General features: G+C 30.3%; 4 protein-coding genes across 8 annotated transcripts; all 4 read left to right on the plus strand.

The window, feature by feature from the left end:
- The first annotated feature begins 1,002 nt into the window (after positions 1-1,002).
- On the plus strand, positions 1,003-4,896 carry LOC130676581 (odorant receptor 13a-like). Of its 4 annotated transcripts, none has more exons than XM_057482911.1 (10): positions 1,003-1,303; positions 1,940-2,059; positions 2,130-2,247; positions 2,323-2,602; positions 2,675-2,797; positions 2,883-2,973; positions 3,820-3,968; positions 4,084-4,216; positions 4,289-4,579; positions 4,662-4,896. In XM_057482911.1, the coding sequence occupies exons 1-9, from the start codon at positions 1,061-1,063 to the stop codon at positions 4,337-4,339; spliced, it is 1,308 nt and encodes a 435-aa protein (XP_057338894.1). In that variant the 5' UTR covers positions 1,003-1,060; the 3' UTR covers positions 4,340-4,579; positions 4,662-4,896. The 4 variants fall into 4 exon arrangements, with proteins under 4 accessions (XP_057338894.1, XP_057338897.1, XP_057338895.1 ...); XM_057482914.1 differs by having other exon boundaries at positions 1,940-2,014; XM_057482913.1 differs by having other exon boundaries at positions 1,006-1,303; positions 3,820-3,956.
- A 439-nt stretch (positions 4,897-5,335) lies between these two features.
- LOC130676580 (odorant receptor 13a-like) lies at positions 5,336-8,696 on the plus strand. 2 transcript variants are annotated; one of them, XM_057482909.1, is made up of 9 exons: positions 5,344-5,780; positions 5,930-6,049; positions 6,120-6,237; positions 6,313-6,592; positions 6,663-6,785; positions 6,855-6,945; positions 7,011-7,147; positions 7,261-7,393; positions 7,475-8,696. In XM_057482909.1, the coding sequence occupies exons 1-9, from the start codon at positions 5,475-5,477 to the stop codon at positions 7,523-7,525; spliced, it is 1,359 nt and encodes a 452-aa protein (XP_057338892.1). In that variant the 5' UTR covers positions 5,344-5,474; the 3' UTR covers positions 7,526-8,696. The 2 variants fall into 2 exon arrangements, with proteins under 2 accessions (XP_057338893.1, XP_057338892.1); XM_057482910.1 differs by lacking the exon at positions 7,475-8,696 and having other exon boundaries at positions 5,336-5,780; positions 7,209-7,349.
- A 1,936-nt stretch (positions 8,697-10,632) lies between these two features.
- LOC130676587 (odorant receptor 13a-like) lies at positions 10,633-13,598 on the plus strand. The gene is made up of 9 exons (XM_057482922.1): positions 10,633-10,897; positions 11,046-11,165; positions 11,235-11,352; positions 11,435-11,714; positions 11,784-11,906; positions 11,989-12,079; positions 12,969-13,105; positions 13,233-13,365; positions 13,447-13,598. The coding sequence occupies exons 1-9, from the start codon at positions 10,754-10,756 to the stop codon at positions 13,495-13,497; spliced, it is 1,197 nt and encodes a 398-aa protein (XP_057338905.1). The 5' UTR covers positions 10,633-10,753; the 3' UTR covers positions 13,498-13,598.
- A 1,822-nt stretch (positions 13,599-15,420) lies between these two features.
- LOC130676605 (odorant receptor 82a-like) lies at positions 15,421-19,971 on the plus strand. Its single transcript, XM_057482951.1, has 9 exons — positions 15,421-15,826; positions 16,051-16,179; positions 16,280-16,397; positions 17,319-17,580; positions 17,645-17,764; positions 17,821-17,911; positions 17,982-18,118; positions 19,573-19,705; positions 19,783-19,971. Exons 1-9 carry the CDS (start codon positions 15,683-15,685, stop codon positions 19,837-19,839), a joined length of 1,191 nt encoding a protein of 396 aa, XP_057338934.1. The 5' UTR covers positions 15,421-15,682; the 3' UTR covers positions 19,840-19,971.
- Positions 19,972-22,299: the final 2,328 nt, after the last annotated feature.

Below are 22,299 nucleotides of genomic sequence, written 5' to 3' on the forward strand. Positions count from 1 at the left end.
AGTTATCGTTCAAAAACAGTTATCCTTTTTTGTAAAGCATTCAACTTACTACAAAAGCATGTACAATGATTTAGTTAAACCATTAAAGAATAATGAGCTATGGTCTTTTATATAAGAGACTAAAGAACAAATGGAAAACTGTGATGAGGAGGATCTTCCTATCAATATCAAGAGCTTAAATTTGGTGATCATTTTCTAGAGGTGCCTGAGAACCAATTTTTCAATGCCGGAAGTTAAAAAAAAAATATTCAATTTTTTTGAATCACCCTAATGTCTATACAGAAGATATATATTTTTTTTTCTAATGTCTGAGTTCAACTTTTCATTCATTGAAATAGATCTTTTGTATAAATGAATCCTGCAGAAGATATTATAAAATTAATAGTACAAGAAAAAAAAATTTTTTTTTTTACCTGAATCCAACATTTCCCATCCTTCGACGTTTGAATTCATGAACGGTAAATAATTTAAAATATCTAGAAAATTAAAATATAATTTTCCAGAAGAAATTTTTTTTCTTTAAAATTATTCTTATGCTCACGTTAAATGTAACTGGTTTACAATCAATAACACAATATCACAAGTATACAAAATTTTCATACTTGCATACATATTTTTAATTTGATCATCTTTAGTAGAGACATAATTTTGTAATTATTATTTGTTATTTTCATCAATTTGTTTCATTGCGCGGGAGTGAATAAATTTTCATTTAAAATTGAAACATCGAGTAGAATAATTATGGCTCCTAGATGTCTATCTTTCAGTCGAAAAATATAGAAATGATAAAATAAATGTGTCTAGTTTTGAAGTATAGGAATAAAATTGATAGAATGACAAAAGTGAGTTTGTAATTCAGGAATAAAAAACAATTTTTATTGAAAAAGAATGACAAATGACACATTTAACGCGAAAAACGACAGATGCTTCTTGGAAAAGCGAGTTTGAATAAAATATCATCGATGATAGAATGACAAATATTATCCAAGAACAGACAATGGCCAGTATTAGCAAATTTATTAATATCAAACGCTGTATATACTATCCAAGAGAATACGTAATGAGGGTGGGTATTAAGCGTTTGAGTTTTGACACGCAAGCAAATTGCAGCTTTCAAACAACCCGAGGATATATTTACATTAACACTGGAGACATCATAATGGACAACACACTAGACAGTTTGTTGCGTGTAAATCGATTTCTTTTGTCATCTCTCGGACAATGGCCACAGCAAGATCGAATTTCGAAAACATGTACGATTATAAGTGCTATATTTTTTCTAATTACTCAAGGATATTTACAGGTACTTCAATCGCAAAAATACTTCTTGTAATTTCACTCCTATGGAAAAGTGTCTAACAGTAAACAGAAAAAAAAAAAAAAAAACAATTCCGAGCCTCTTAGAGTAAATAATTTTGCACACCTCAATATCAAAAGCGTTGAGTATGCTTCACTGTCACTCTTTCGCTCTCGGCCTGTTTACTGACTTTAAATCCTCTCTACCTTCTTTATAGTACACCACAGTTGTTCAAAGCATATACCATTTTAATGGAAATTTTTTAAGGAACATTTTTCAATATAACATTTAGTTGATTCATAATGAGATTAATTTTTAAAAAAATTGATTTAGCCTGAAGCCCCCAGTGCGTCAATTGTGGTGTTCGGGCTCGTTTAAACACGGTAACTTTCGAACACTAAGTCTTATCGACTTAATTTTTTTTTTATTATCTTTGTATGTTTGATTACAAAAACCCTTTAGAAAATCACTATCTGAATCTTTTTTGTTTAATTGTAATTAACAAAAAACGTAAATACTTGAAACGTGAATAAAAATTAATGATTAAAAATAAAAGAAGCGATTGAGGTGTGCACTTTCGGATTTTCCAACAATTTTTGTTTAATTAAATCTTCAGTTTTAATTGAAACAATTATTTTAAAGACCGGAGGAATGATAGCTGCATGGTGTGATCAGCCAATATTTATGGAATCAATACCACCAGTTTTAATAAGCATAGTATGTGTTTTTAAATTTATTAATTTTAACTACAATGCCGACAAGGTTTGTTAACCATTAACATTATAGATAACGACTAATCAATTATTTTATTATAATTAATAACAAATAACAGATGAGAACACTTCTCGAAAGCATACAATCCGATTGGAATTCAATAAATGATGAAGAAGAAATGAAAATCTTAAACTCATGGACTAAAGACAGTAGAAAAAATACAATTATGTATGCAGGTACTTCCGTATTCGAATTATGCAAACAAATAAAATTCAATTTTTGAATATAAATAATGTTTGATTGAATTTCAGGTGCCGTTTACGGATCTATGGTTCCTTTTATGCTGGGCCCACTGGTGCCCATATTTTGCAAACTCTTGCCCGAGGGATTGTTACCCGCGAATAGTAGTATCGCTTCAGCGAAACCACTGATGTTTCATGTCGAATACTTTTATGACGTAGAAAAATATTATTACCCGCTACTTATACACTCATATTTCGGTACAATGACATACATCACTGTCGTTATTGCTATTGATACGATGTTCATGGTTTATGTACAACATGCCTGCGCAATATTTGTGGTCGTTGGGTATGATCAACCTTATTGTAACAAATAAACTAATCGAACGAAATAAAAACAACTAAATTAATTATCAATTAGAAATCGTTTGGAACATCTAGTGGACCATGATAATATCAATATTAATTTAAAACCAAATATTTCGAACGACGAATCCTATAGTCGAATGGTCAAGTGTATTATTGAGCACAGTAAGGCTCTTGAGTTAGTTAATTTAATCATACTTTTTTATGAAAACAAAACTATAATCAAATTACTAGAAGAATCAAAAATTACTTTAATTATTTAGGTATGCGCAGTTGATTGAGTCCGCAAATTCATTTTCATTTTTTTTTCAATTGGGATTCAATATGATTACCATCAGTTTCACTGGTTTCCAAGTAGGTGCTATTTTATGATAATTATTTTTTATCAAAAAAAATTCATATACATGGAAAAAAATAATCGGTAGCTGCTACCGATTAATTTTCGGTAACAGCTACCAATTACCAATAGGTAGCTGTTACCGATTGAAATCGGTAACTGCAACCGATTATTTCGTTTCTACTGACGAATTTCAGTGGACATAAAAAAACTATTTCTGAGGGATATTACGCGGGATGTATGTACGAGTGTGCGTGTGCGAGTGTATCCACGCGTGCGCGGTTTTAGTGTGTCAGTGCGTGCACGAGTGCGCGTGTGTGTTCCCCTGTGTGTGTGTACGTAACTGATACCAAAAAAATCGGTAATAGCTACCGATTATTTTTTTCCGTGTATAAAGTAAGAGGCCAATTATACCCGATCGGGGAACTAGTGGTCGATCACTCCACGTTCACGTATTTGTGTATCTATATTTAGTAAATATAGATATGCCAATACATTAGTAATCGGGTACTGGGTCTCTTACTTCACATTACTTATGTGATTTTTTTGTAAGGGGCCGTTCATAAAATACGTCACGCAAAATTTGACCTCTTTACACTCCACCCCCCTTCGTTACGCTATGTCACATTTTCTGCGACCCTTCTATCAATATTGCGTCACAAATGATAGACCCCCCCTCCCATTACAACAAAAATATTTACTTGAAATGACCCCCCTTGCACATTTTGTCATAGTAATCGCTCCACCCCTTTTTCCTCTTAGTGTGAACGTATTTTATGAACGGCCCATAACACATCGTTGCAATAATGTACGCAAGAAGCGCCTATAGATATATATACTACTATTATCCATATATTTATTAGGCTATTACGAAATTGGATCGTCCTGACGAAGCTTTCAGATATGCGACTTTTACGATTGCCCAAACATTCGTTTTATTTTTTTTAAGCTGGCCGTCACAGAGATTAGCTGATGAAAGTACACGAATAATTGAAGCCACGTTTGTAAACTTGTACTCAAAAATTTTCACGGGCGGTTGAAAACGTTTTAATCGTTTCCGATCGTCGATCATTAAGAAAAAATTACAAACATTTTATTTGACGTTATTTATTTAAAAAAATTTATAGAACTAGATCCGCATGGTACCTGACTTCGATTAGATCACGAAAGCTACTTCAACTATTTATACTGAGGAGTTCTGTCCCATGTCAATTAACAGCAGGGACTTTTTATATTTTGAATATGGAAAATTTTAGCGCAGTATGTAAATTCGCTATGGTTTAATTTACTTTTTTAAAACTGCTACTTATTGTTTAATTAAAATTTTCCAAGGTGGTGCGTACGTCAATGTCATATTTTATGGTTTTGTGTTCAATGCAGTGATCCTTATTTCAGAATACTCAAATGTATACACGTCAAATGATCGTACTAAACATATGACATGTAGAATATTCAATAAAATTAAAAGTTTTTCAAATGCAAAATAGAATACATCTACATTTGTGTTAGTGGAATAAATTGTGTGAAGCAATCGTTATGTTTTTTTGTATTACAATAAAATAATATAAGAATTTTTAATCGTAAAAAAACTGTCAATACTTGGAATAAATGAAAAAATTGAAGGTAACTGTGAACTCGATTTGTTAATCATAATTATATTAGAAATGAAGACGGTCTATAATCATTTTGAATTTGATTTTTATAGTTTTATGATAAATTAGCAACTCATAATCGTAAAAAAAAAAAAAATTTGTACCTCCATTTACCTCCAACCATTGAGTTTACCTAGAATTTCGCAGCTATTTTGACACTGGTAAATTTTTATTTCATCATTGCACAGATTTTGAAAATAGCCAATATGTCTATACAGAAAATATATTTTTTTTTTTTGTAATGTCTGAGTTCAACTTTTTTTTATTGAAATAGATCTTTTGTATAAACGAATCCTGCAGAAGATATTATAAAATTGATAGTACAAGAAAAAGCTTCTTTTTTTTTACCTGAATCCAAAATTTCCCATCCTTCGACCCTTGAATTCATGAACGGTAAATAATTTAAAATATCTAGAAAATTAAAATATAATTTTCCAGAAGAAATTTTTTTTCTTTAAAATTACTCTTATGCTCACGTTACATGTAACTGGTTTACAATCAATAACACAATATCACAAGTATACAAAATTTTCATACTTGCATACATATTTTTAATTTGATCATCTTTAGTAGAGACATAATTTTGTAATTATTATGTGTCATTTTTATCAATTTTTTTCATTGCGCGGAAGTGGATAAATTTTCATTTAAAATTAAAACATCGAGTAGAATAATTATGGCTCCTAGATGTCTATCTTTCAGTCGAAAAACATACAAATGATAGAATAATAAAGTTAAGTTAATATTTCTTGAAAGCGTATAATAATAAACTGTTAAAAGTGAATATTAAATATACGTTTCACATTAAAAATTATAAATGTATTGAGATAGAAGCTTTTTAGTAGAATATTATCTAGAAACAGACAATGGCCAGTATTAGCAAATTTATTAATACCAAACGCTGTATGTACTGTCCAAGAGAATACGTAATGAGGGTGGATATTAAGCGTTTGAGTTTTGACACGCAAGCAAATTGCAACTTTCAAACAACCCAAGGATATATTTACATTAACACTGGAGACATCATAATGGACAACACACTCGACAGTTTATTGCGTGTAAATCGAATTCTTTTGTCATCTCTCGGACAATGGCCACAGCAAGATCAAATTTCGAAAACATGTACGATTATAAGTGCTATATTTTTTCTCATTACTCAAGGATATTTACAGGTACTTCAATCACAAAAATACTTTTTGTAATTTCACTCGTATGGAAAAGTGTCTAATAGTAAAAAAAAAAAACAATTCCAAGCCTCTTGGATTAAATAATTTTTTCTTTAATTAAGTCTTCAGTTTTAATTAAAACAATTATTTTAAAGACTGGAGGAATGATAACTGCATTGTGTGATCCGCCAATATTCATGGAATCAATACCACCAGTTTTGATAAGCGTCATGTGCGTTATTAAATATATTAATTTTAACTACAATGCTGACAAGGTTCGTTAACCATTAACATTATAGATAACGACTAATCAATTATTTTACTATAATTAATAACAAATAACAGATGAGAACACTCCTCGAAAGTATACAAGCCGATTGGAATTCAATAAATGATGAAGAAGAAATGAAAATCTTAAACTCATGGACTAAAGATAGTAGAAAAAATACAATTATGTATGCAGGTACTTCCGTATTCAAATTATGCAAACAAGTAAAATTCAATTTTTGAATACAAATAATGTTTGATTGGATTTCAGGTGCCGTTTACGGATCTATGGTTCCTTTTATGCTGGGCCCACTAGTGCCCATATTTTTTAAACTTATACCTGAGGGCTTATTGCCCGCAAACAATACTATCGCTTTAGCGAAACCAGTGATGTTTCATGTCGAATACTTGTATGATTTAGATAAATATTACTATCCGTTGGTTATTCATTCATATTTCGGTACAATGACATACATCACTGTCGTCGTTGCAATTGACTCGATGTTCATGGTTTATGTACAACATGCCTGCGCAATATTTTCCATCGTCGGGTATGATTAAAATTATCAAAACGTATGCTTCCATTAGCGAATAATGAAAGTAAAATTAATTTTTAAATAGATATCGTTTGGAACGTCTTGTGGATCATGACAGTATTAATATCAATTTTAAACCCCATATTTCAAATGACGAACCTTATAAACGAATGATCGAATGTATTGTCAAACACAGTCAGGGTCTTGAGTTAGTCAATTCAATTGTTGCTTCAAACAAATTACAAAACCGATCAATGACGATTTCAATTATTTTCAGATATGCACAACTGATACAATCAGCGAACTCGCTGTCATTTTTATTTCAATTGGGAATCAATATGGTTACCATTAGTTTTACCGGATTTCAAGTGAGTGCAATTTCTTGTGCAGTGAATCACATAACATATGAATTGTTTTATGTATTAATTATCAGGCTGCTACAAAATTAGATCGCCCTGACGAAGCTTTCAGATATGCAACTTTTACGATCGCCCAAACATTTCATTTATTTTTTGAAAGCTGGCCGTCTCAGAGATTGGCTGACGAAAGTGCGCGAATTAACGAATACACGTATGTAAAGTTATCTTCAAAAATTTTTAAGTACATTTAAAAAAAAAAGATTTTTTTACAGATTTCAAAAAAATTTCAAGTTTTGTATTTTATCTTTTTTTGAATATTTATAGAACTAGATGCGCGTGGTACTTAACTTCTATGAGATCGCGAAAGCTTCTTCAACTATTTATTATGAGAAGTTCTGTTCCATGTCAATTAACAGCCGGCAGTTTTTATGTTTTGAATATGCAAAATTTTAGTGCAGTATGTTAATTAATAATAATTTTTATTAATTATTTATATCAAATTGAGACTCATCTTTAATGAATTTAAATTTTTTTTAAGGTGGTGCGTACGTCAATGTCATATTTTACGGTTTTGACTTCAATGCAATGATTAATATTAAATCATTATAAGTATCATATTCATCTCATTACACGGAGAGAAGATTATGGTAACCGGTCCTAGTTCGTTTATGAAATATCAACCATAACGTTATGGTAATAACTACTTGGAATTATAAGATATACGTCCATAATTTCTGGGAAAAGTTTCCATAACTATGAAAAATATTTCTATAATTATGGTAAAAGTAATAAATCCCATATTCACATCGGAACGGCTCCTGCACAGGAAAAAACGAATCGTCGAAGTGTTAAAATTCTGAGTGTTGAATTTTTGACACTTCTGGGTGTCAATTTAACACACAGTATTCATTTTGTTTGAACTGTAGCAATCGATTGATTTTTTAACACACAAAAATGTCATTTTATTAGAAAGTAACATTTTTTATATGTTACTATCAAATCAAAACACAAAATATGTTAAAAATAATGTCAACCATCACAAAAGAATTCTTGGAAAATTTTTATTTTTAACGTATACGTGTGTAACTGTTTTTAACACACAACATGTTAAAGAAATATATAAATAAGTGTAAAACGTTCGTTTTACACACGGTATGTGTTGATTTTGACGAATCCTTTTCTACTGTGTGGGTGCGTATAGATATAAACCCTATTATGGTAACCGTTTCCAAAAAAAAATTAAATATTTCCGTGATATTGAGGTAATCATTAGTATAAAAAATAGTGACAGTTACCACAGTAGTATGGGAGCGATTATCATAATGGCATAGGAACTATTTTAGTATCGTATAGGAATGAAACCCATATTGATAGGAATGGTAACAATAAATTGTAGGAGTGCCATTCTTTCAATCAATATTTCAAAATAAACTGTTACGAGATGATATGGGAACCATTCTCATAATATAATGTAATTGTTACCATAAATTTTCCTCTGTGTATATTTATTGATCAATGTAATTCATGTTTTATTGGTCATTAGTTATTTGTCTAGATTTACTTTAATCAAATATCAAAAATATCGTATAACTTGAAGAAAATATTATCTTTGTTTATAGTAAGTATATTTACTCATGATTGCTGGTACTGAATTTTATAATAAATGTTTCCATTATAATAATCATCAATGGTTGTAAATAAAATTTCATCATCTATTTATTCTCAACGCCTTGTTATATAAGATGTACGATCATTAGAAAGTATAGAGTAAAAAAACATTCAACATTTCAAAAAATAAAGTCTTTTTAAATTACGACCAATATGGCTTCTATTAATTAAATTGTCAGTATTCGTTATGATTTTCCCTCAGGAGAGAGGTTTTCAGACTGAAAACTTATCAATTCAGAACGAGATTTTTTACGATTCCGATTTGGACAACAGAACTGATTCAAAAAAAATTTTTTTTTAATTTATTCACGGAGAAAAATGTTGGCTCGAAACCTACCAATTTTTATTATGCTGTCGACCAAACTTGAAACCGGAAGGGAAGCATCCAAAGAATTATTGTGCTCATACGAAAAATAATTATGCTGTATCACAACACTTACTACGCGCGAAAAACTTACACGGAAAAAAATGATTGACAATAATTGTGATTCAACTTCTAATTATTTATGTTATGTTCAATACCTACTGTTGTTTCAATCAGTAAAATTATGATTTTAATGTTTAAACTGCTATAAATAACAGTTAATCGTTGAAATATACTGCTTGACTATTTAAAATTACTATACTTAAGCCTTAAAAAACTACAAGACACTTGTCAAAAAAATGCATCTGTTATTGATTTCTTACGTTCTACTCCATAATATTTACTAATATTTGGTCTAGGCGCGCTGGTGATGAGAATCTGAGTATCATTTACTAACATTTTTTTTCCGTGTATCGATAAGCTTTAATAACAATTACTTTCATACATTATAATAAATGTGATGCGGCATAATTATTTTTTATAAGAGCATAGTAAATTTTTGGATGCTTCACTTCCTGTTTCAAGTTTGGTCGACAGCATAATCAAAATTGTTAGGTTTTGAGCCAACATTTTTCTACGTGTTGAATTAGAATATTTTCTATCGCAAAAAATGTATTTCATACACTGTAAAAAGAGCGGTGTTAAAAATGGACTCGTTTTAACTCCGCCTGGTGTAAAAATAAAATTACACCAGTGTAGGAGGAGTAATTCACCGGTGTTAAAAATACCGGTGTTAAAGCGGGGTAACCGGTGTAAAAGCGGGGTAAATTGCGTCCGCTTGGAGTATCAACTTTAAAGATTATAAAACACAAAAAATGTCAGTTCTTTATGAAAATTAATAAAAAATATCATTTATTAACAAGTATAGTGATGGAGTAAGTAAAAATATTTACAAAGTAAAATATCTCAACACCGGTAAAGAATATCTACATCGGTGGCGGCGTTATTTTAACACCGGTCTAGAATATTTACACCGGCAGCGGCGTTATTTTAACACCGCTCTCAGGGGTAAATTTAACACCGATAATTTTAACACCTACACCGCTTGGACTTACCCCGGTGATTTTTTACAGTGTAGTATGTAATTAATGATATGCATAATCAAGAATGTTTGAATAGTTCATTACTAATCCCAGAGGAAAAAAAATTCATTTAGAAGATAATTGTTCCACAATTAATAAAATATTGTAATAAATATACACAAGTATTAATACTTACATATATGTTATATAAACAAGCGATTTTATGTAATGATTTTTTTTTATCGTGTTGTTATTAATTTTGATTCACTGTTCGATTAAAATAAATTTCCGTGTAGAACGACACTATCGAAGTACAAACTTTTTATTTTTCGATAAAAGATATGTCCGGCTTTTAGCTCTACGAGTGGACACAATAGAATGATAAAAGAAAACGAGCGTTTCTAGAATTAAAGAAAAAAAATGAATACTTGAAAGAGAATGAAATTGTCATTTCACATGACAAAGTATAAATGTCCTTTGTCTTATCCACTTCTCAGTAAAATGTTCGCGGAAAAAGAACGATGAAAAGTATCAAAAGTAACAGTAAAAATAATTTACTTTGTGTAAGCTACTTCTTGGTAAAAAGTTGTCGAAGAAAGAACAATGAAAAAAATTCAAAGCCGAAAAAATATCAAACGCAATATGTACCATCCAAGAGAATATAAAATTAGAGTCGATACTAAATGTTGGAGCTTCTGACACGCAAGTGGATTGCAACTTTGTAGCAACTCCAGGGCACAGTCACATTGGCCCCTGAGCCATCATGGACAAGTCATTGGACAGTTTTTTACGCATAAATCGACTTTTTTTGTCATCACTCGGACAATGGCCACAGCAAGAACAAATTTCTAAAATATTTACGCTTATAAACGCGGTATTTTTTCTTGTTACTCAGGCATACTTTCAGGTACTGTAATCACTCAAAATTTTTTTAAAATTTATATTCCAATGGAAAACTGTCTGATTAAAAAAAATTCATAGCCGCTTGGGTGAAATAAATATATATTTTTTTTTTAATTCGATCTTTAAATTAAATTGGAATGTTTATTTCAAAGACTGGTGGGATGATAGCCGCACAGTGTGATCAGCCGATATTTATGGAATCAATTGCACCAGTTTTAATAAGCTTCATGTGTCTCGTTAAATTTGTAAATTTCAATTACAATGCTGATAAGGTTCGTCTGTCATTGACATCATAGATGATAATATTAAATGATTTTATTAAAACTAATAATAAATAACAGATGAGAAAACTTCTCGAAATTATACAAGCCGATTGGAGTTCAATAAATGAAGTAGAAGAATTGAAAATCTTAAACTCGTGGGCTAAAGACAGTAAAAAAAATACAATTATGTATGCAGGTACTTCCGCGGTTACATTCAAAGTATGCAAACATATAAAAATTTAATTTTTAAATAAAAATAATGGTTGATTATATTTCAGGTGCTCTTTATGGAACCATGGCTCCTTTTATGCTGGGTCCACTAGTGCCGATATTTTGTAAGCTTATGCCTGTGGGTATTTTACCCGCGAATAGTAGTATCGTTCTTGAAAAACCAGTACTTTTCCACGTCGAATACTTCTATGACTTGGAAAAATATTATTATCCGCTACTCATCCATTCATACTTCGGTACAATGGCGTACCTGACCGTTGCTGTTGCAATCGACTCGATGTTTATGGTTTATGTACAGCATGCTTGCGCAATTTTCGCTATTATCGGGTATAATTAACATTATTAAAACCAAAACCACTATCAGCAAATAGTAAAATCAAATTTACTTTTAATTAGAAATCGTTTAGAACATCTGGCGGATGACAGTAGCATTAATTTCTATTATAGTCCACATATTTCAAATGATGAACCATATAAACGAATGATCGAGTGCATTGTTCAACATAGTAAAGCTCTTGAGTTCGTAAATATGATTGCTCTTTAAATAAAAAACAGTTAATGTAAGTAATTATAACGATCATTGATTATTTTAATTATTTAGGTATGCACGAATGATCCAATCAGCAAATTCGCTTTCATTTTTTTTTCAATTGGGATTCAATATGCTCACTATTACTTTTAGTGGGTTTCAAGTGAGTGTTTTTTCATTAATCATTATTCTGCATACCCGGGTCAAAATATCTAGCCTCAATCTAGCTTGATCAAACCCAAGTAAGCCTCAATCCAGCTTCACTGAGTAAAGAAAGCATTTTTTGAGCCTCAAATGATTCTCAAAGGTTCTCAAGAAGCCTCGATGAGCCTCAAATGAACTTCCCTGATTAAACAACTGAATTCGATCGAATTAAACAGAATTAAATTTTCAATTCTATTTAATTCAGATAAATTCTGTTAATTCGGTACCTAACTTAAAAATGAATTCTGTCTAATTCGGCAGCCCATACGAAAAAAATATATATCCGGACAAATCTGTATATATGAGACATATATTTATATATATGTTGCATATATGCGACATATTCCAGATTTGCCCGGATATATCCGGATATATATTTTTTTCGTATGGGCAGGAAAACCAGAATTTGTCCAAATTAAAACGAATTTACATAATTCTATTCGGTTTAATTCTGATTAATTCGAAAATATTTCTCCAATTTCTGGTTCTGAATCCGAATTAAACTGAATTAAAACAAATTTGAAATTTTTAAATCGGTTTTATTTTGTTTAATTCAAATTCAAATTTTCAATTCAGTTGAATTCTGTTTTTCAGAATTCGACAGAAGATAACAGAATTAAAATTTTTAATTCGGTCGAATTCAGTTGTTTAATCAGGGTTACTACTCGACTATGTAATTTAAATTCGATTAGTATTATTTGAGAATCATTTGAGGCTCAAAATGCTTTCTTTACTCAGTGAAGCTGGATTGAGGCTTACTTGGGTTTGATGATGTTAGATTGAGGCTAGATATTTTGACCCGGGGAGAATCAAATAATATAGCGATTGTTTAATGTATTTATTACCAGGCTGCAACGAAATTAGATCGCCCGGATGAAGCTTTTAGATATGCGGGATTCACAATCACTCAAACATTCCATTTATTTTTTCAAAGCTGGCCGTCCCAGAGATTGGCTGACGAAAGTGCACGGATAAGTGAAACCACGTTTGTAGAATTTTATAAAAAAATTTTTACGTACAGTTGAAAATGATCTAACCGTTTCCAATCGTCGATCATTGAGAATAAATTTCAAATATTTTATTTTACGTTATATTTCAAAAAATTTTTATAGAACCAGATGCGCATGGTACTTGACTTCTATGAGATCGCGAAAGCTTCTTCAACTATTCATAATGAGAAGTTCTGTTCCATGTCAATTGACAGCCGGCAGCTTTTATACTTTGAATATGCAAAATTTTAGCGCCGTATGTTAATTAACAACAATTATTATTTAATTGTTTATATTGAATTGAGATTTCTCGTCTATGAATTAAAAACTTTTTTAGGTGGTGCGTACGTCAATGTCATATTTTACGGTGTTAACTTCAGTTCAATGATCAATAATATCCATTCATTATAAGTTTTATTATAATTTCAGTTAATGTGCTTATAAATATCATTTATGGTTTTCGTTTATTAATTATTTATGTAGATTTATGTAAATCTAATATGAAATGTTATGTTACTAAAAAAATATATCATGTCTTTGCGTATTGCAAATATTTATTTACAATCGCTCGAACTGAATTTAATAATGATTACTTGTCATAACAAGCAGCAATTGTAAATAAAATTCTAGTATTCGCTTTACCCATAACTCTACTACACTCAGAAAATTAAATAATAGAAACTACTATCTAGTGATGGTAAAATTTCTATCATCAATCCGATAGTAGTGAATATTATCTAGATGGTATAAATCATCTAGATTGTAATATTCGACATATTTATAATAATTTTTACAATCCTGTATCTTGACTAGAGTTAATTATCATTATTATTCTAAATTAGTTACATTTATAATCCAGATGGTAACAGTTATCATCAGAAATTATAATTGTTACCATCCTGATAGTAACTGTTACGAAATTTATTGCAGAAGTATTCACCCAATAATTATTAATTCTATTAAAAAAAATTATAGCATTAACTATGTTTGCATTGAAAAACGTTTCAATCGTTCTAGATGAATTAAAAAATTTGCACAATAAACACAATTACTTAATTTTCTGGGTGTACACAACGCATTAATATTTAGTAAGAAGGTTTGTAAAGAATATTACCAATACCGACTGGAAAAATATTAAACAAATTGAAAATTGAATATTTTTGATGAGTGAATGCAGATTGAAATAAAATTCAGATCACTTCAAAATCAGTCAGCTGAAAAAACAAACTCCCTATTTACTCTGTATGCAGTGATTTTTTTGGAAGCTCTAGAACTCCGAGTGACAGAGTGAATTCGAATTGAATAAACTCAAATGTACACGGAAAAAAATTTTTTGTGACCACAAAATAAAATAACTTACGATAACAAAATTCTGCCTTAATATACGGATAACGAAGCATTCGTTGGGATTACAATGTTTTTGTAATGCTAGCAAATTTTTTGTTGAGCCAAACAATGGTTTGTAACTGTAACAAAACTGTTGTGTTCCAATAAAAAAACTGATTTGTTAAAGTAACAGAATGAATTTGTAGCATTAACCAAAATTTTTGTAATCATAAGCTAAGATTACTTACGGTAGCAAATGTCAGCTTTAAAATACGACGATATTATTATAATAAACATCATATGTTCTAATAACAAATCGACTTCGTAATTACGACACAAATTCATTTGTTACTATAACAAATTGATTTGTTACCGTAAGCTAATCATGTTTGTCATTACTATTACCAAAACCATTATTCAGAGTAATTCTACACTGAGAAAAAAAATATGTTCTGCAAATTAGATTTAGTCCACTCATCAAAATTACCTTTGATTCAATGAAACCGAATTTTTGAGTGAAAAACGCCGCAGTCACAGCACATTTTTTTTCTCTACTTAGCAATATAGCTGTAATATCTATAGTATATTTAATTATTCAAAATTGTAGAGGAGTTGAAACTCAAAATCTTCATGACCCTCAATTTCTTATTAAAATTAATTACTTTGTGGTAAGCAAATTTTTATAATAATTCACTATGTAAATTTCACTATACAAGAAACCAATTGAAAAAACAAAATCCTTCAATTATTTTCCAACTATTCACTGTCGGAAAACAATAAAAATATATATTTTTTAGTTATAATTAATTTTACAACTACTTAAGCATTAAAACCGTCTTAAAAAATCATTGAATTTTTACTACCTGAGAATTTGAATATTTTTTTATGTGAAAAATTTTTTTTCTTTGAAATATTTCTTTGGAACTGATAGTATTAAAATCGTAAGTGACCAGAAAATACGTTCTTTGTGTTATTTTCCATGACTGTTTGATGACTATACTAGTAAAAATATCGACTAAAATAAAAAAAATTCATAAAACGCAAAAGTCATCTTTATTTTACGCGAAACTTTTTTTTTTGATGTGTCTATCACCGGTGTTGTATCGTGATGACAAGCAATTTATATGTCCGTCAATCATATAGACACTTTGGTTTGGTAGTAGCTAAAAAAAAATAATATAAATACAAAGAGTGAAAGACATTGCGTGATAAAAAATCAAGAAGTCATATGAAAATAAAACTCAACAATGGATTTTTTTGACAGTCACTACTACAAAGGGATGAAAATTTTATTGTGTTTAATAGGACGTTGGCCGTATCAGACTCTTAAAGAAAGAGTGTTTATAACAATAATACTATCTACTCTGTGGTCATACACTATGTTTCATAGGGTTAGTTTTTATAGAATATATACTAGATAAATTTCTATTTACCCGTGTCAACAATTAAACTTGATTTAGACTTGGTCGTCTTAAATCGTGACTAAGTAAGACAGTCAAGTCTAAACCAAGGCGAATTCGCGCGAATAAGACGACCAACTTTAAATCAAGTTTTATTTTTGACCAGGGTAAGTAACAAAACTAATAAATTTTTTTTTTCAAAATAAAACTTTCAGATGCTGGTTTATAATAATTATGATAATTATTCAAATAAGCAAGAAGTTGTTTTAGAGACTATTTCACCAATAATTGTTGATATAATAACTTTTGCTAAATATATAACGATAATATGTAAAATGGATACAGTTAGTTTTTTATTTAATTTTATAAATACGTGTCCGTGGTTATTGCACATTTACAGTAACTCAATTATAATTCATTCACTTTTTTTTTCTTGAAAAGTAGATTATAGATCTTTTAGAGCGAATCAAACAGGATTGGAAAATCTACACCAATAAAGAAGAAAAAAAAATCCTACAGTACTACGCAAATTTGGGAAAAATTCTTTCTTTAGGATATGTTGGTAATTACAGTAAATAATACGATTATTTATTTAAAAAAAAATATTATACTTGGAAAGACAACTCTTCAGTGGCTCAAAGAGACTTCACAGTGATCGAACATCATCGAATTCAATGACGTGCATCTATATTTTTTCTGCATGCAAAAACGAAAACTGGAAAAATTCCAGCCTGTATTTTAACAATTCTTGTGAAACAATAATTCTTCTCAAGTTTTTTTTGTTACGTAGGGGAGCCTGGGGCACGACGGCCGCCCTCAAAAATTAAGTAAAATATTCTTTTTTTATTTTCCGTCAAATTATGACCTCTACAATGTTTTTATCATATTTTAGGGCAATATCACATATGTGGGGTACAATGGATAACTCAAAAAATAAAATTGTAACGAAAAAAAAATTTTTTTTTCATTTTCCGTCAAGTTATGACTTTTATAATGGTTTTAGTATATTTGTGGTCTATATGTAATACGTGGGGCAAAATGGACCACTCAAAAATAAAATTGTAACGAAAAAATTTTTTTTTTTAACCCCACATATCTTATATTGGCCTAAAATATGATATAAAGGTTATAGAGGTCATAACTTGACGGAAAATAAATAAAAATTATTTTTCATAATTTTTTGGGATGGGGGACTTCGTGCCCCAGAAAAAAAAAAAATTTTTTTCGATTTTTTGTGAAATTTCGACTGATTCTTCCGAAATAAACGGAAAATAATCGAATTTGATGGTTAAAAGCCACAAAAAAAAAACCGGCTTAAGGGGGCCTTCGTGCCCTAGGCTTCCCTATATTAGATCTTCTTACATTAATAAAGATTTTGATTTTGATGATTATCGATCAGCGATTTTCACTTAGGCCACATAGAATTTTTAATCGGCCTGAAACCTATGACTTAAAAATGGTAAGATTTTCAAATTACTTTCAGGAGCGGTATATATGGTAACCGTTTTATTCATGACTGAACCGATCGTCGAGCAAACATTTTTCAAACTGTTTCAAAATGAAACAATTCCAAAGAGATTTTCTATCCCTATATATTGGAAAACACCAGACATTGAAAAATATTACTATTACTTAATATCATTCCAAACATTGAATACTAATTTTATTATAAGTATCACTTGTGCTAGTGACGCAATGTTTATAAATTTATTGCAGCATGTTACTGGTTTATTTTCAGTCACGGGGTAATTACAGCTATTGAACATTTGAATTTTCTTTACAGTTGAATCATTTCTTTATAATATCCAGGTTTTTATTGGAAAACGTTCCAATTGAAGAAAATTCAGAAAAAAATGGGCAAAAAAAAATGAAAGATGTCGCATATGAACACTACGTCAGATGTATGAGAAGTCACAAACGGGCATTAGAGTATGTATTAAATTATTCTTTTAATATTCACGTGAAATAATTGAAAATTGTTGAAGATTTGCTGAAAATCTTGAATCTATTTACGCATGGTGTTTTGGAATTGTAATAACATTGAACATGCCTGTAATGAGTGTAACTGCGATGCAGGTAAAAATACACATTTACAAATTGTTAATTCATTCAAAATACCTAACAGAAATTTTGAATATTTTGTCAGCTTATGACTGGACCATCGAACGTGATACAGTCTATGAAATACGGTACATTTGCTGGTGTACAATTGCTGCATCTTTTTTTCTACTGTTTTATGTCACAGAAGCTTTTAACCAGTAGCTCACTGATACCAGAATGCGCGTAAGTAAACGAATATTGATAAATACTTGAATGTAAAAATAAAACTGTGCGAAAATACGATTCCACCAATTTTTAATTTGGAAAAAATGAAAATTAATTCGTGAATTTTTGACAAAATACACGGAGAGAAATGTCAAGTAAATATGTCTATGCAGCATAGTAATAATTTCATTACTCTATAGTTTATGTCACGCCGCTCTTTTGTGACTGCTTATACAAACTATAGACCCAGTTTAGAAAATCTCATAAAATCCATTAGATTCTCATAAATTCCTTCGGCAATGGCTTATTGTACGAATGAGCCTAGCATAAATTTTTGTAGGGAATTTAACGCTCTACAAAAAAAGTCTCTTATCATTTTTTGATAAACCCATCTGTTCAAAAGTTATTGGACCTCGAAGTCAAGTTAAAGTAAATTTCGCGATCTTTTCACTTTTTCGGCGAAACTATCGGACTTATCATAAAATGTCATGGATTCTTTTTTGTAGACAATTTTATTTCCTACAAATCATCTATGGTAAATTTTTTTTCAATTCTGCATTGTTTTCTAGTTATTTCCATTTTAATGCCAAGCTCCTAAAAAAATAATGTTGTGATCGATTTTAAGAGCTTGGCATTAAAATGGAAATAACTAGAAAACAATGCAGAATTGAAAAAAAAATCACCATAGATAATTTGTAGGAAATAAAATTGTCTACAAAAAAGAATCTATGACATTTTATGATAAGTCCGATAGTTTCGCCGAAAAAGTGAAAAGATCTCAAAATTTACTTTAACTTGACTTCGAGGTCCAATAACTTTTGAACAGATGGATTTATCAAAAAATTATAAGAGACTTTTTTTGTAGAGCGTTAAATTTCCTACCAAAATGTAAGCTAGGCTTATTCGTACAGTAAGCCATTGCCGAAGAAAAAAATTCCAAACTAAAAAAAATTTTTTTTCACATGTTATTTAAATGGGAAATCGAATTTTTCGATGCGCTAAGCCCCTAATTGACTTAGAATTTTTTTCAAGCGGGAATATTTTTTTTGTTCGATAAATTGTTAGTTTTTCAGGTAGGACAGAAAAAATAAAAATATTGCCTAAATGTGAAACACCCTAATAGGCATATTTACTTGACATTTCTCTCCGTGTATGACAGTTATCAAAACTTGATATTTAGCTTTGATTTACGAACTTTAAGTCACAAAAATGGTAATTATTCATTACAACTGTTGCGATAAAATTCTTTATTTCGATCCTTAAAGAAATAATTTATCCCATAACCGACTAAAAATTTAAGACTACTTCATATATTGAAATTTAATTTTTCAATCCAATGTCAAATAAGAAATTGAAAAAAAAATTTTCTGAAGAATTGTGAAGAAATATTATTATAAGCCCAAATAGGGAGAGCGTAGTTCTGCATAATTATAAATGAATCTTGTAGAAAATGAAAATTAATTTATTGGTAGGATGAACGGAAAATGGTACCTTTGTTCAGTGAAAGCCCAGCGGCTGGTGACTTTAATAATCATGAGAAGCCAAATTTCATGTCAACTTACTGCAGGGAAAATTATCGTACTGTCAATGGAGACTTTTACTTCGGTAAAAAATTTATATTTTATAAACATGAAACTCTATTGTTGTTGAGTTTTTTTTTAATTGACTTTAATGATTTCAAGATTGTTAAAACTTCTGGATCGTACTTCACGATGTTGGTACAAATGCGAAATGCGTAGAATACGAAATTCAAATGCTTGACCTATAGTGTTTTAATGTCCAAATAGTTACCGTTCATTAATTATTTAAATCAGTTTATACTTCAAGTGAAGTATTTATACTCAAATTTAATAAAAAGAAAAATAATAAAAAACCGATCTAGTGTAATACTTCTTGATCAAAACCCTCAATAATAAACTGCAGATAAAATTTGGAAATTATTTAAATACTGTGACTATATCTTTTTGTATATAATCATTTTTTCATAGATTGTTTGGTTCAAAAAAGGAATTATTTTTAAGGCCAACCCCCTTTTATTTTTGAACTATTTCGTTATAATCTTCGAATAAGGTCCCAAATACCAACAGTTACTCCGCAATTAAGTCACGTAGGAACAGCTGCGGTCAATGTGCCGTCAAGTTGAGGGTAACATTTAACTATCCAACTTTTGGCTACAATACGACAACTTTCCCAGAAAGTTGGCGACAATCTAAGGTCACAACATGACAGAGAAAGTTTCCGTCAAGTTGTTGGCAACTTCTTACTCGCCCAACTTATTGCATTCAACTTGATGACAAGTTGTAAACGAACTGCAGGAATGTTGACGTCAAGTTTCAGCTGCAAGTTAACGTCAAGTTGCGGGCGAAATAACTAGCTGGGGTGCTGTTGGAGCAGGTGGTCAGGCTTTCAACTTTTAACCCGCCTCTTTACTTTATTTACCTACAGCTTTTCTACATTACCATAAAACGACAACCTAAAAGGCATCGCAGGTAAACAGTATTTCCCAGGTAAGCTATGATACCGCCGTTCATAAGCTTACCGACTACTACCTTTCTCATTTGTCGATAAAGTTATGTACCCTGATAGCCACCTTCACCACAAGTTAACTTCAAGCTACTGCCGTATTCTGAAGCCAATATAAAGGAAAGTGTTCGAGAACAAGCAGTTACCTTTAAGTTGACAGTAAATTGTCTGTAACTTGAATTCAATTTGAATACAAGTGTTACTGTCAGACAATGACGTTAAGTTGATTGAAAGTTTCACTTCAAATTGACGGCAAGTTCTTCTGTCAAATTTTATTCAGATGACGGAAGTAGATTTGCATCAATTTGCGCGCAAGTATTATCCAGCCAAGGCTTGCCAGAAATTTTTTGTTAAGTTAGCCGTAAATGTTTCACTGCAGAACTTGCTAAGCAATTATATTTAGAGTGTGGCAATCAGGGTAAAATAACTTTTTTTAGCCATCAGTAATATTTCCTGTACGTAAAAAGTATATATCCAGGCAAATTTGAATATATGTCGCACATATGAGATATATATTCAATTTTGTACAAATATATCCCGGATATATACTTTTTTCGTACCGGTTCATTTTATCATTTCATTTTATTTTAACAATTTTGTATCAATATTAAATAAATTACTTCAATCGCATATAGAACACAATGAAAAATTTTGCGTAATTGTGTAAATTAAATTATACGCCGTTATGTTGCAATAACAAAAATTTGCGCAAACTGTTTGCTACACCAGTTTTGTTATGATCGAATTTTGTTTGAAAATAATAATAATAAAAATTATTTTTCATTTCATTTAAATTTACCAAATTTTTTAAAACAAAAAATTCCATCCCAACCAGAAATCCAATACTTGGGCGATAAGAAACGACGATCTATAATAAATAATAGATCTAACCATTAGAAAGGTCTATATTAACTGATAATTAAAAATAATCTTTCAATCATGAAAAAAAAAACATAAATTCACAAGGACTAGGATCTACCAATACCGATAGTATCACATGCACGTTGACATTTAATACTCATAATAACTAAACGCAGATGTAAGTATTCTTTTCCACCTGATCCTAAATAATAATAAAAATACAAAAACTAAATTTCCACCTCGCCTAGCAAGAACAAAAAAAAAAAAAAAAAAAAAAAAAAGGACTGTTGGAAAATTCCGACATCAAGAGTCTAGATCTTTGATTTCGGTAACGATAAATACTATATTTTCTCGAGAGGGTTTTCGAGGTCGCGTGCCACCGCTCGAAGCTTCCGCCTGAACGCGCGCGCTCTTATACTCATACTTAATATTATTATTATTATTTTATATGTAGGAAGAGTTCCGTTGTACCGGCGTCTCGTCATTAAGACGGATGCACCAATATTATTACTGTATGCGGTGGGTTCTATTGTAAAAGCATCTGTCGTTATTTTACAGAGACAAGTAAAGAGACTAGACAGCCAGTGAAAGCCACGCAAAGCTTCGATAGGACCTTTATTTACATGCAAACCGGAAAATGAAAATTCTCTTAGTTATAGATCAACCCTCTTTCCTCCCACTTCCTTCTCCTCTTTCTTATCAACCGTGAATAGTTTTTCCAATCCCCAATTTAATTGAATTTTTAATTACAATCGAGTTGGAAAATTCAACCGAAAATTTTATCGAATTTCTGATTTGTTATAAAAAAAACCGTT

Source organism: Microplitis mediator, chromosome 10, assembly GCF_029852145.1.
Source record: "Microplitis mediator isolate UGA2020A chromosome 10, iyMicMedi2.1, whole genome shotgun sequence".
Lineage (NCBI taxonomy): Eukaryota > Metazoa > Arthropoda > Insecta > Hymenoptera > Braconidae > Microplitis > Microplitis mediator.